Genomic DNA, 14,881 nt, shown 5'->3' on the forward strand with positions numbered 1-14,881 from the left:
TATATTCATCTGTATGAAAGTAATGGTGGGTAGTAAAATTTTATTTTTATTTTGTATATTAAAGATATTTAATAGCGTTGTTTCTTGCATAATGAACACTTTTTGTATTTCTGATTTTTAAAAAATATATTGTGTACTGTTATTCCAATATACTGCCGAATGATGGCGGTACAACGCGTTTGTTTCTTCCGTTAAATTTCCAAAGAAGAAGGCGGGCGAAGGATTCGGGTGCGTTGATTGGTTAAATCTAGTGAAGGGGGCGGGGTTTTCATCTTTTGAAAATAACCGTGCTTGGCTGGACAGGCGCCATTGTTGAGGAGTTTACAGAGATGTGGTGATGTATTGAATAAAATTAGTTTATCAAAACACCTTATATTGGGCCAGAGAACAGACTAAATAAGCCGAGACGTGGGTTAACAGTTGCACAACACAGTAGGTAAGTTTAATGTAATTGTTTTTTTTTTTATGTCCGTGTGTTGCTTTTTGAAAGGGAAACACGTCAGTGCTTTACGGAGTTAAACACATTCAGGAAACTCGAGTGTTTTTTCCATCCAGAGTATATCCAGTGCTTTTATTAGTTTTATATCGATGCGTATATCTGATGATGAGTCTAATGGTTTGATGTCAGAAATGGCACAGCGTGTTGCTGTGAACGATGGTGCTGCTGGATCCAAACGGACCTCTCGGCTTCGTGTGGCGGTTCGGCTCAGGCCCTACATGGACAAGCAGGATGAGAAGGGAGAGGGCCCCTGTGTCAGGGGTCTGGGGCCCCAAAAGCTGGAGATCATCAACTGGAGGAACGCCACTGAGACCCTTCAGTACCAGTCAGTAGTCATATTCCTTGAAGTTTGCACTTTGAGTGTTTATTTCGTCTTCATGCCTTTCTCCTTCATTATTAAGCCCTTAAACAGGTCATGGTCTCAGTGCAGTAGGTCGTGGTTTGGTAGCTGGTGCTGATATCAAACTTATCTTTGACTAAACTCCACTGGCTCTAAACGTGCCTGTTTGGATTATCAGGGAGGGAAACATTTAAACACTAAAGGAGGCTTTTATAATATACATGACCGATTTTAGTTGATTTAGGTTTAGGTCCATTTTGACAATAATGTAATACAACAATATTTATCAGTGTTTTCTTCTTTACTCAGTGGAATTGATTTTCAGGGTGTATTTTTAACATTTGTAAGAAAATATATTTTCTAATTTTATAAAATCAATTCAAGTCAGGTCCTTTTTTTTTTTTTTTGACAGTTAACTTTTGATCCTCAATTTGTCAGCCGCATTGAGCTTTATTTATTGGAACGTTATAATTGTCTGCAAGGTTTTTAAGATAATTGCATCCCTTTTTTAAGGACAAAATATTACAAATTTATAACTTAAAATGTTTAAAGGGGTCATATGATGCGATTTCAATTTTTCCTTTCTCTTTGAAGTGTTACAAGCTCCTACAATACTGTTCCAGAACAGTTCAACCCAAATATTCCAATGTGTCCAGTGCATTTTATGGAGGACTGTTTCCTGATCCTGGTAGAGTAGACTACAATGCCGGCTGTTCTGACTCACAGACTGTAAGTGCGTTTTTATATTTAAAGAACTTGCCTCTGATGATTCAAACGTGAGTTTTCAGCAGTGTAGAGTAGCGCTTGTTTTTTAGCAACATCATATGACCCCCTTTAATATATATATATATATATATGTTTATATTTATTACTTGTTTTTTATAATTGTAGTCTTGGAACACTCAGTGAATGATACCATTTATTTATTTATTTTTGCAGTGATTGATTTATACGTTGTATATTGGTTTGTAGGTTCGATGTGTTTCATGGTGAACAGACCACACAGCAGGAGGTGTTCCTGACCTCCGTCAAGCCTATCCTCCCTCACATCCTTAATGGTCAGAACGCCAGTGTCTTTGCCTATGGACCCACTGGAGCAGGTATGACTCCTTCCTCTGTGTCGTCTTTTCCTTTGCAGGTCATATTCCTATTTTGGGCGCTGGTAAACTTTTGAAAATGGATTTCAAAGTGCATGTTGTTGAAAGCGATATAGTTATCATCTCAGTGTAAACTATGAAATTTCTTCCACCTAGATTTCTTCATCCGCCTCCTTTAGTAGCTTGTGTGATGTGATTCTTAGGATTATTATGAAGTGCCATTATATAGGCAATTCACAATCTAGAGACTCTAGATTATTCTTGTTAATTTCTTCAGGAAAGACCCACACCATGCTTGGCAGTCAAGAGCAGCCGGGCGTTATTACCAGAGCTGTGAAGGAGGTCTTCAAACTAGTTGAAGCTCAGGAAAAGGGTCTGGATGGTTGGGAATACTCAGTTGGGATGTCTTACCTCGAGATCTACAATGAAAAGGTCAGATGTTTTGAGAAATTTATTTCTGTGGGTTTTCAGTAGCCATTAGTCCAGTCTTCAGTGTCACATGATCCTTCAGAAATGCTTATTTGCTGCTTAAGAAACATTTATCAATTGTTGAAAGTTTTTGCTGGTTAATATTTTTGTAATATTTCAGGATTCTTTAAATAGAAAGCTCAAAGGAACAGCTTTTATTTGAAATAGAATATTTTAAGCATTATAAATGTTTATAATTATATATACGGTCACTTTTGATTAATGCATCCTTGCTAAATAAAAGAAAAATCTTACTGACCTCAAACTGTTGAATGGTAGTCTAAGTATTTTTTTTAGTAAGTAAATATATATGCATACACACACGCACACACTTAACCCATTTCAGTGGCAGCTGCTCTGGAATATTGATGCACCTTGTGTCTGTAGGTGCTGGACCTGTTGTCCCCGGGTTCCCAGGACCTGCCCATCCGTGAAGACAAGGACAGAAACATCCTCATTCCCGGGCTAACACACATGCCACTCTCATCCTTTACCGATTTTGACACTCATTTTATCCCCGCGAGTCTAAACCGCACCACGGCCTCTACTAAACTCAACCAGCGCTCCAGCCGCAGTCACGCTATCCTCCTCATAAAGGTTTGAACCTGTGCACTTCTCTTCATTCTAGTTCTCCTTTAGCACTTTAACAGGTCCTGGTCTCTGTGTGGTAGACCATGATTTGGTGGCTGGTGCTGAAATTAAATCTCTCCATCAAACAAATACCACTGACTTTTACAGTGTGTCTGCTGGTTGTATTTGGGAGAGAGAACAGTAGTCATAAAAATAGAATTTACTGTATATTGCGGAATGTCACCGAATTTCTCAAAATTTGGATGAATAAATCAAAAGTAGGGCACTACACTTAAATTAAATTGCACTTTAGACTAGTGACTGAATATTAAAGCACAAAATACTGCTATTTCAATATGAAGTCTGCATGTTCTGCGTCAATTAAAAATACAACCCGTCAAAATAAAAGTTTGGTTAAACTTGAAGAATTAAAACAAGTAAATTGCTACAGTACAATAGAATGTCTCAAAATAATAATAATATAGCTTATATCTTTTAAGGAATGGCAATTTTTGTTTTAATTTAAACTGTAAACCTCTGTTGGGCAACACTTTTTTTGCCAATAAATGAAAGGAATTGTTCAAGTTTCATTTGATTACATAACTTATTGCTATTATTGTTGTTATTTTAGTTTTTTTGTTGTTGTTTTTTGTATGTTGACTTAAGACAAAACTGTTAAATTGTAAATATTATGAAAGGATATTGATTGAGTGATGCAATTGAATTATTTTTGCCATGAATATAGACATTGCTGCTGACAAAGTGTTAAATCATAAATAAATAATAAATATTGTTAGTTTTGTGCATTCAAATTTTCAAACAAAACTGTTATATAATTGTTTTGAAATGATATTTATGACTGAATTGTGAAATTGAAATGTTTCCTCTTGCCATGAATATAGCCACTGCTGCTGACATGGCGTTAAATCATAAATAAATAATACGTTTTATGCATTCATTTGATGACCTCTGTTTTTAATAATACATTTGTATTATATAATAAAAAAACAAAACACACAATCCAAACAGACAACAGAATTTCTGAGGGGAATAAAACACATTTTATAGGCCACTGTTATTATAAAAGTTTATTAAATAGTTTTATGAATTAGCCATCTTTTTTGAAAACCATTGAAACAGAAGAAAATTAAGACAGAAATATATTGCTATTGTACAATGAAATGTATTTTTCAAGTAATAATTATAATGGTTTATTAAGTATTATTTCTTTTTTTTTTATTGCAATTCAGTTGATTTTATTAGCCATTTTTATTGTTAAATTTATTAAATTGTACTTAAGCATTAAAACAGAATCCAGAAAAATTCAAGCAGAGTTTGTGCAAAAATAAAACTGATTTTATTGAGTCCTATAAAGTTGCCAGTCTTCTGCAAAAGACTAATAATCACATAAATGCATATGTTTGCTCTCAGGTAGTGAAGTCTCAGCGTGGGCCGCCACACAGACAACAAACAGGAAAGCTGTATTTAGTTGACCTGGCTGGTTCAGAAGACAACCGGCGCACAGGAAACCAGGGCATCCGTCTGAAAGAGAGTGGAGCCATCAACCTGTCCCTCTTCACCCTCAGTAAAGTGGTGGACGCTCTGAATGCGGGGGCCGGGGGCCGCGTGCCCTACAGAGACAGTAAACTCACCCGTCTGCTGCAGGACTCTCTGGGTGGTTCGGCCCATTCTGTCATGATCACAAACATCGCACCGGAGTACAGATACTACTTTGACACCTTCTCAGCCCTTAACTTCGCCGCCAAGTCTAAGCAGATTGTCAATCGGCCCTTTGTCAGGGAAACCGTTTTGGCTCCTACGATTGGTGAGCAGCGCAGTATTATTATATATTTCACTGGATGATAATAATTGGGTATGTGGTGATTTTTTTTTATCCCTTCATTCCTAGCTCCTGGAAAGAGAGCCAGAGTGGAACAGGAGGCTGGAGGTTCTGGTGAGCCCCAGAACAAAAAGTCTAAAGAGGGAAAGAAAGCTGAACAGTCTCCATCACCTCCCGTACATCCACACAGGTACGACAGCTTGTTACAACAGGTAAACTAGTTTATTGTGTGAGCACTTTAACAGGTCTTGGCTTTGTGCTGTAGGCCATGATTTGGTACATTTACATTACATTTACATTTAGTCATTTAGCAGACGCTTTTATCCAAAGCGACTTACAATTGGGGGATACATAAAGCGATTCTTCTTAAAGAGGCAAACAGACACAGGAAGTGGTTGTAATACCAAGTTCTTAGACATTGTTCAAATAAGTACAAGCTAGAAAGAGAAGGAATAAATAAAGAGAGAGAATTTTTTTTTTTTTTTTTAATGATGAAGTCAAGTAGCTTCGAAAGAGATGGGTTTTCAGCTGTCGCTTGGTAGCTGGTGCTCAAAGGAAAACTGCCTATAGCAAAGACCACAGGCTAAATGTGCCTCACTGGACATGCATAGGGAGGACACATGGACTGTAGTGCTGGGCGGTCAAGCTAAAACTCTGAATAGCTGTGAATAGCTTTCAAATGAATTTCATTTTGCACTGCGGTACATGAGTTAACCCACAAAAAGTAAAACTAATAAATCAACCTTAATATTAAGTAATTTTAAAATAAAAATGCTTGCCTTTTTTTTTTTTTTTTCAGTAAGATTGTTTTTAAAGGGGTCATATGATGCGATTTCAATTTTTCCTTTCTCTTTGGAGTGTTACAAGCTCTTGGTGCATAAAGAAAATACACAAAATAATGTTATTTTTAGCAGCATCATATGACCCCTTTAATACTTTTATTTCACGATGCATTAGAATGATCAAAATTCACAGTAAAAAAAAAACATTTTATAATGTTAGAAATGGCTCCTATTTCAAATAAACACTAATGTTTTGAACTTTCTATTCCATAATATAATATATATAATATAAAACAAATTTTAATGTATCATGGTTTCCACAAAAATATTATACGGCACATATTTTTTTTTTACATTGAGAAATGTTTCTTGAACAATAAATGGTGGGATTTTATAGTTGATATTGATATTATAATTGATTTTTTTTTTTTCCTTCACAGTGTTGCTTAAAGGTGCACTAAGCGATTTTTGCGAAACGATGTTGATATTTGAAAATTTCCTCTTTTTTTTTTCCCCATCTGCCATCTCTCACTATCTATAGTCAATTAACTAATGTCTGTCCGGTGCACTCACTGAGTGCTGTCTTCTCCCTATCATTACTAGGCACGCCCCTTACTGCTGATTGGCTGCGAGTTTGTTTTTGGACTCAGTCCGACACTGGTCAAAAACGTTTTTCAAAAATCGCTTAGTGCACCTCAAAATATATATATCAGTCTGTCATATATACACACACACACACACACACACACACACATATATACATATTAATCTGATGCTGTCTGGCTGGTGTATATGTGCTTAAAGTTGAAATGTCTTTCAGTTCACCAGATTCATCGGTTCTGGAAAGACTCCTGGCCCTAGAGAAGATGATGATGGGCTCTGCTGAGAGGGAGAGACTCGACCTGCTCAAAACTGTAGCACAGTCCCGTAAAGAAATACAGGTATCGTACACACTCTTTCAATATTTGCAATCCTCTACATTGCGAGTGAATCACTCGCATATGCGACTAAATCTTACTCTGGGCGACTAAATAATGTCTATCGTTAGCCATTGGCTAATAAATTCTTAGATTTTACTTGCCAGTATGTGTGTGAGAGGCTAATTAATTTAGCATAGATATATTTTCACTCGCAGAACACTGACTGAGCGCTTCAGAGTTTCGCTCTCCGTCAACAAATCTGTACTATTTCAGTTCAGCTCAATGGATGCGCAGCACACCTGTATTTGACACACTGTAAACTCTAGTGTGAAGGCGCACAACTCGCCGTCGCTTTGCTGATAACGCTGTTTCTCACACATGCAAAGAGAGAGAGCGATCTCGAGTCTTACATACCACGCTCAACAGACGCACTGCATGTAAACCATCTTCTTTGTTGTATTTTCCTGTCAAAATAACGGGAGTTCATTTAGAATTATTCAGCTTTTAAGAACAAGCAGAATATATGCCGGTTTTTCTGGTAGTGGGCAGAGCTAATACGCAAACGGCATTCTCATTGGCTGGCGCTCATCTATTACCGTCCCTGTTTTGATTTCAGCAAATCAGTTCGAGGCAATGCTGACAACGTGATTAATATTCATGAACCAGCAGCTCATTAATCCTTAGTGTGTTGTATATTGTTAGTAGTAGGAGTAGTATTATCTTTTAATAATAATTAGTATTATCTATTACTAATATCTTTTTTTTTTTTTCAGAAACCCAATGGGTAACAATATCTTAAGCATTACCACCAGTCCTAAGTTTAATTAAAATGACAAATATGCATTCATACATGGTTACCAAGTCTAATCACTAAAGTTCTATCGTAATGAATAAGTTAAATAGTGCTTAATTATCATAATATAATAATAATAATATGATTAACTGATTAAGAAGCTAAGATTTAAGAAGCTGTGCCATTTTACAAAGATAAGCTGATTTGGTGAAATCATATATATATATATATATATATATGTATGTATGTATGTATGTATGTATGTATGTATGTGTGTATGTATGTGTGTGTGTGTATATATGTGAGTGTGTGTGTGTGTAAAATAGTATATCAGTCTGGTGACTAAACTTAAAAAAATGTACTTAGCCACTGGCGATTATATCACCAAGGTGTGCATAGAGGGTTGATTGGGCTCTATTCATAGCTTTCAGTCATGTGACCAGCTCGAAGACCTGGAGGGCAAAGCATCCATAGAACTGCAGGACAAGCATGTCAATTTTCCATGTGTTTCACAGCCGCAAATATTTAGATCACCTCTCAAAAGAATAAAACAAAGGTATGTGAAGAAAATGCAAGTTTTGGCCATTTGCAATCCATATTAAGCACCCGCGGTGCGACAAAACGGTGTGACAAAACGTTGTAAAAACACTTAAAGTGCCTTAATATATTTAAAACGGTAATATTCTCTATTTTAATGATGCATAGTTTACATAGGCAAGCAGATGAGGCGGGAATATGAACGCAATCCGCTTAATGGTTCAGCGTTTTCCTTCTAATGGTTTTCTATGGGAAACCATTTAACGTGAAACTGCACATTAGGTTTATATTCTGGCTTCATCTGCTTGCCTGTACAAAATATACATAATCAATAAGGTGTTTACTGAATTTCGCCTTTTAATATCTGCATTTTACTACTTAATGCAAACTGCGTAAAAATAACTGGCGGTCAGTGGAGTAAAGCTTCGTTTTGCCCTCCAGGTGGGCGTTCCTATAAGGGTGTGACGTCACGTGAAAACTATCAATTGCTTGGTCAGAACAACGTTTCTATCTCAATTTCAGTGCATTGCAAGAGATTGAAAAATACGAGCTGATCACCTAAGCAGTTTCTGTGAAATAAGCAGCATCCCTCCTGCTTGTAGTTAATCCATCAGATTGGGCGAGATTACTAATACCAATTGCAAACTACATGAGTGCTCAGTTTGGAAAACCTCTTCCACATCAACCAGTGGGTGATTTCAAATATGTTCTGCTGTCTTCCCATAGATGTTGAAGGAGAAACAGAAGGAGCTGGAGGACAAAGCAAACATGTTAAACAAGCAGAATGAAACCATTGAGAAAGAGTCCAAAGATGCACTTCTCTTTAAGACCGATCTGCCCCTACTGCACAGAAAACTGTCTACAGCCTCCAAACCACGCAAACAGCAAGCGGTTGTCACGCCATTACAGGGTAAGTTGTGGTTAGCTTCATCCTTATAGTCCTCCTGGGACACTCTTCATGCATGAGAACGCAGTATTGATTTAAGTGGTTTAGTGTTTCATGACCCTTTGAATTTTCCTGCTCTTTCCTCTCTGCCTGTCGAGTTGTGCTGTTAGTATGTAGGATGTTTCTGTGATGCTACAGTTGCTTTGTTCTTCAGGGCTCAAAGCATTTCCGCTCTGTCCTCTCTCTCATCCTGCTACTGTCAGCTTCTGTGGTTCCAGATGGGAAACTCTGTCAGGAAATGCACTCTTAAATGTATCAGTTCAATCTAAACTTAGCAATAGTTCACCCAAAAATTTGCTCGCCCTCAGGCCATTCAAGATGTTGATGAGTTTGTTTCTTCATCAGAAAAGATTTTAAAAGGAATTTAGCATTCCATCACTTGTTCAGCAATGGATCCTCTGCAGTGAATGGGTGCCGTCAGAATGACTCCAAATAGCTGATAAAAACATCACAATAATCCACACCATCAATTAATGTCTTGTGAAGCCAAATGCTGCGTGTTTGTAAGAAACAAATCCATCATTAAAATGTTTTTAACATCAAATCGTCACTTACAGCTAAAATATGATTTCATAATCCATAACATTGCTTTCTCCAGTAAAAAAAAAATCAGCAACTGTTTAAAGTTAAAACGCCTGAATTCTGAATTTGTTTTGTACAAATATGCAACTTTTCAGCTCAAGAGCAAGTGATGTAATGCTAAATTTCTCCAAATCTTTTGAAGAAGATACAGACTCATCTACATCTTGGATGGCCTGAGGTTGAGTACATGTACAGCAAATTTCATTTTTGGTGAACTATTCCTTTAAGCACAACATTTCAGCCTGTATTTGGTAAATAAGGAACCGTTTCTTCCTGTCCAAACACATCTCAGTCTCTCAGGTGCAGCCCTTGCAGCAGTGTGCTGTGGTGTGTAAGCCCTCTCAGTTCTTGGATAAGAAGAAGAAACGTATCCAAACTGAGGTCAGTGTGCTTCTGGTTGTTCTTTACATGTGCGTATTACAATATACAACAATAATTAATGGTGCTCCGACCAGGAGATTTGGGTCTAATAAAATAATTGATATTACAGAGATACAGATTCAAATGCCAATGTTTGTTTGAAGGCCTCTTTTACCCCAAAAACAATAATGCTGTCAGAAATAATCATTTAGATTTGTATAAAACCTTCCAAGCTTTTTGAAAAGGGGTTATATCTTGGCTGTTTAAAATTTTTTGACACACTGAGTTATATATATATATATGTGTGTGTGTGTGTGTGTGTGTATATGTATATATATTAGTGCTGTCAAACGATTAATCGCATCCAAAATAAGTTTTTGTTTTCATAATGTATGTGTGCTGTGTATATTTATGTATTTATAAATACATACACATGCATGTATAGATTTTTAAAAAATTGGTTATGTTTATATTAAATATATTTATTTATAATATAAATTATATGAATATAAATATATACATGTAAATAGTTTCAAAATATATACTGAATGTGTGTGTATTTATATATACATAATAAATATACACAGAACACACGCGTATATTATTTATTTTGGATGCGATTAATCGCGATTAATCGTTTTTGACAACACATAAAAATATATGTGTGTGTATGTGTGTATAACACTAATTTCTAAAATGTGCACTTTGCAAAATGTGGTTTTTAAGATTTTATGCTTATATAAATTTATCTATTTCACCATTTGTATAAGCAAATATACAAACTTCAGTACAGTAAAAATCTACACTTCTGTAAAAATCATGTATTTGGCCATATTGCTACCTGGTGAAGAAATAAAATCATGTTATGACCGTAATGGCCAGGAGATGGCTGAAGTTTTCTATGCATCCAGCTTAATAACTACAAATGCATTTTTTTTTTAACAATGTGAACTTTGTGAAGCACTAAAGTTTGGGTGAATGAACTCAATGGAAGGACAGAAATTTCTCCGGTTTCTTTAAAAGCTGTCAAGTGCTGGTATATTTTGCACTTGACAGTAACTGAGATGTTACTTTCACGTTTGCCATGATTAACTGAGGTTTTCTGCTGATAAGGTGGGTCAGGGGAAGGAGAACGGAGGTGTGGATCGTCCCCCTGCTGATGACGTCAACTGGGAGTCCCATCTGGATTCAGCATTACTAGAGCAGTCCAGGAAGAAGATCCTGCAGACGCTGAACTCCAGCTCTCTGAAGGATCTCAAGAGCCTGCAGCTGATCGGAGACAAGAAAGCCAAACTGATCATGGGCTGGAGAGAGATTCATGGGGACTTCACACAGGTAGAAGTCTGGCTCTTCACCTGTGATGTGCGAAACTTTGACATGCAGATTCATAGAGGCTGATTTAATATTTAGTTTTCTCTTTATTTTCTTTGTGTGTAGGTGGAAGACCTGAAGCAAATCGAAGGCATTACAGCTAAACGTTTCTCTTCTTTCATAAAGGTTTGTGGTTTGTGTCGGTAATGTCTGTGTCTGCTGTGGATCTTTTAATAATGTGTCTGGAAGGAAGCACACTAGAATGTGATTTAGGAGATTTCCTTTTGAGTCACACACTTTCTTTTTCCCCTCACAGGCCAATATTCTCAGCAGTATGGGAAAGTGAAGTGTCCGAAGAGGAGCATTTGAACACTTGTGTTTTTAAGATGTTTTTACACATTTTATGCGTGTAACATTTTGTACAGGGTTTTTTTGTGTACAAGCCTCTGTGTATACTTGACTGCTTTTTTCCATGTTTTCCATGTCATTTCTGCATACTATTTTTCCTTTTTTTTTATTTTTATGAACTGATCATTTATCATGTGGCACCAAATAAATGCCACCATCACAAAACAAATTGTGTAATTGGGTGTTATACTTTAAATGATTCCTTTTATAAACCACTCGAGGTGAACCACTAAATCCTCTATTTTCAAAATCAGCCATTTCCAGAAGTACAGTTTTGAGATCTGTATGATGCTGTCAGTGATTCTCCTCTCATAATTTTTGCGTCTAAAAGGGAAACTCCTACAAGTGCATATGCAGTAAGGTCAGCTGCAAATATCTCTTTTCATTGCATGTCTTTTGTAAACGCTGACAGAAGTTTCTTCATGCCAAATGAGGCTTTTGCGCTGGCAAATGCTGTTAGTAAATCTGGCCTTTTAAGCATTCAGAGGCATTCTGCCCATTCAGACTAAGAGCGTTTTTAAGCCAAATCAGGGTTCCCACATGTCCTGGAAAATTGATGACAATTTTTTTTTTAGTCCTGGAACATGTCCAGGAAAAGGTTGTAGTTGTCCTGGAAAATTATTTTGATAATTATTTAAAAATGTAATTGTCAGAATCAGAATGAGCTTTATTCGCCAAGTGTGTGCAAATACAAGGAAATTTTTAATTTTTTTAGGAGCTCTTGGTACAAATATACGTTTATGACATTGAGAACAGATAAAACATTTAAATAAGTTAGGGGGAATTTTTTTTTTCTTCTTTGCTATGGTACTTAAATTGAAACTACAGAGACTTCTGTAGAGAGGAATATATTACTTTAGGGCATGATCCTTGTCTTTTATTGTCGTCGTAAATAAATTAAAAATGTCCTGGAAAATTATCACTGAAAAAAGTGGGAACCTTGCAAATGTATGGTTATGTTTACAAATTAGTATTTTGTACAATTTGGAAGGATTTGTTCAATCACCTGCATGCAGAAACTATTTTGAAATGAAACTTCCAAAAGACAAAAAATATTACATTTAATAATTATGCTCCAAGATTTTTGTAGGGGCAAAATTAATAGTTCTTATTAATTAGGAGAATTTCGGTTCTGAAGCCAAAATATGGTTTCAAAATAGTTTTTATGAGCAAGTGGTTGAAGAAATCAGTCCAATTTTTATCAAATATTAGTCAAAACAACCAAAGAGTTTTAGCATTTCATGAGGTGTTATATCCTTTTAAATGTCAGCTTTTTGTGACAATGACTTGTCTATTGGCTGAACTCGATGCACGCTAGGGAAGCTGTGTGTGTCGCAGGTGCATCATGTTTCTCTGAAGGACTACAGAGAAAAACCTCATTCATAAAAAGCGCAATAGCTTTGATTTGAAACCGAATTGAAGAAATTTAGCATTACATCACTTCTGCAGTGAATGGGTGCCGTCAGAATGACAGGACCAACCAGCTGATAAAAACATTACAATAATCCACTCCTGTCCATCAATTAATGTCTTGTGAAGCGAAAAGTGGCATGTTTGTAATAAACTCATTACTAAGATGTTTTTAGCTTCGAACCTAAAATATGAGTCCTCTATCCATAAAATTAAATCGTCTCGTCTGAATCGGGAGAGAAATGTGCACATATTCCTTTAAAGCAGCACTATAACTTTTTCTGTGTTCAAAATTTGCAAAATGTATATAATGAGCGAGTACATCATGAATTCATCTTCCAAACCGTGTTTTTGTCTTATTCCGAATCACTACGGTACACTTATAAGTACTTATATTTGGACTATTGTAGCCTAGTCGGGTTGTCACCGCTGCGGAGTAACACATACCTGCGTGAATCGCCATAGACATAAACTTAGAGAAGTAGCTCCGGTTAGAATGTTCTTCCGCGGGATGTGTGCAGTTCTGTTTATTAATAATAATGGAAATAATTTACTTTTTCTTTTTTTTTTTTGCTTATGTTGATAATTTTAAACTTTACAGTTTACAGAAATATAGCGATATTTCAGGGATTACAGAATGGGGTCTGGATCATGTATTTCACAGTTCATAACTGAATTAGACATTTTTACTGGTTGTAAATTAGCACATACCATTTTTTAAAAGACTAGTTATTTGCTTTTTTTTTTTTTTTTTCCAAAGGTGACTTTTTTTTTGCTGCATTTCACAGTGCAGTTATGGTGAAATATATTTAAAAAGACAATACAATATTAAAACAATATAAAATTTAATTAATACTTTTCATTTTCAAAAGTAATATTACAAAAGGGTTGCACTTGTAATTTATTATATACACTAATCCTTTTCCCTTAGAAAATTACTACTTTGTCAGTGCATCTTAAATTAGGGAGTTTACGTTGCAATGTTACATTCTTACGGAGTAATACTGCTGACATGCGTAACTAACTTATTTTGTGGAAATGTTTTTTTTTTACTTTATTATCATGGGCTATTGCCTATAATCAGCCTTCATAATGTTTTTTTTTTTTTTTTTTTTTTAATCACAGGCTTTTCCAGTGTTCGCAGTTCGTGTAGTTTTCTTAATCCACGCTGTTTTACTCTCCTCCCGTTTCCTCCTTCCGTCCAGTCAGTGTGAGCATCCCTGCCGACACGACGAGCGCACTGCATAGACCACAGCACCGCGGCATGTTTCTTTTAATGTACATTTAAATGTCACACTGGAATATCGAATCTTCATTTGAATCGGCCGAGCGAGCGGCTATGCAAATGAACTAACGTTAACGGCGTACGTGCCACTTCAACTGCACACTGGCTGGAATCGCGCGGTGTAAGGTAGCTGTTTATTTATGTGATATATGTATGATATGTGTACTAATCAACGTCTGAATGATTTTGTATGTCTGTGGGAGACGGCCCTTTGCTTTATTAGAAAACAAAGCGTTTCCTGACCTGGATAGGTGAATTGTACCTGTTTTGGATGCATGAGGACAAAGAACAGCTTACAGTGTATAATACATTGTGCGTCGTTATTAATTAATCTTCATATTCGTCGTTATAGAGTAGCTTATATGTGAACTATGGACTAAAATATGTTTTTAACACTCTCTTTTCCTTTCTCTCTCTCTCTATCCCTCCATATGTCTCTTATTTTCCCCACGGCTTTGTCTGTTTGCCCTCCTGTTTTCTTGTGAGAATCTAGTGATTATTTTGACTGTGTTCCCACATACAGTATTTACTGTGTTTAATTATCACATTTAACCTTTTTATTAGAAAAACGAGAATAAAGAAAAGTAAATAATGTCCTAGCAGAAAATTAGGCTACCATATTTTCCAGTATTATCACGGTGCATTTGGCCGTATTTTACTGACTTTAGTGTATAGTTGAATAAATATGATTTTAAGGATACTAAAATGGATTATTGGAATCTGTCTGAATTCT

General features: G+C 36.1%; 2 protein-coding genes across 4 annotated transcripts in view; both read left to right on the top strand.

Annotated features, from left to right (window-relative positions):
- Window positions 1-291: 291 nt before the first annotated feature.
- LOC107664627 (kinesin-like protein KIF22) lies at window positions 292-11,622 on the top strand. 2 transcript variants are annotated; one of them, XM_016455240.1, is made up of 13 exons: window positions 292-436; window positions 629-824; window positions 1,812-1,939; window positions 2,214-2,368; window positions 2,792-3,001; window positions 4,406-4,799; window positions 4,884-5,004; window positions 6,417-6,537; window positions 8,573-8,756; window positions 9,667-9,755; window positions 10,848-11,069; window positions 11,172-11,231; window positions 11,362-11,622. In XM_016455240.1, exons 2-13 carry the CDS (start codon window positions 631-633, stop codon window positions 11,389-11,391), a joined length of 1,908 nt encoding a protein of 635 aa, XP_016310726.1. In that variant the 5' UTR covers window positions 292-436; window positions 629-630; the 3' UTR covers window positions 11,392-11,622. The 2 variants fall into 2 exon arrangements, with proteins under 2 accessions (XP_016310726.1, XP_016310727.1); XM_016455241.1 differs by having other exon boundaries at window positions 292-432.
- Window positions 11,623-14,047: 2,425 nt separating this feature from the next.
- LOC107664582 (proline-rich transmembrane protein 2-like) overlaps window positions 14,048-14,881 on the top strand; it is a 9,366-nt gene continuing 8,532 nt past the window's right edge. Inside the window, exon 1 of one of the 2 annotated variants that reach the window (XM_016455193.1) lies at window positions 14,048-14,274. The gene's annotated coding sequence lies outside the window, so the exon portion shown is untranslated. The remainder of the gene's footprint in view (window positions 14,275-14,881) is intronic. The other variant, XM_016455194.1, reaches the window with a different exon arrangement.

Source organism: Sinocyclocheilus anshuiensis, unplaced genomic scaffold (assembly GCF_001515605.1).
Source record: "Sinocyclocheilus anshuiensis isolate Anshui unplaced genomic scaffold, SAMN03320099.WGS_v1.1 scaffold287, whole genome shotgun sequence".
NCBI classification, from domain to species: domain Eukaryota; kingdom Metazoa; phylum Chordata; class Actinopteri; order Cypriniformes; family Cyprinidae; genus Sinocyclocheilus; species Sinocyclocheilus anshuiensis.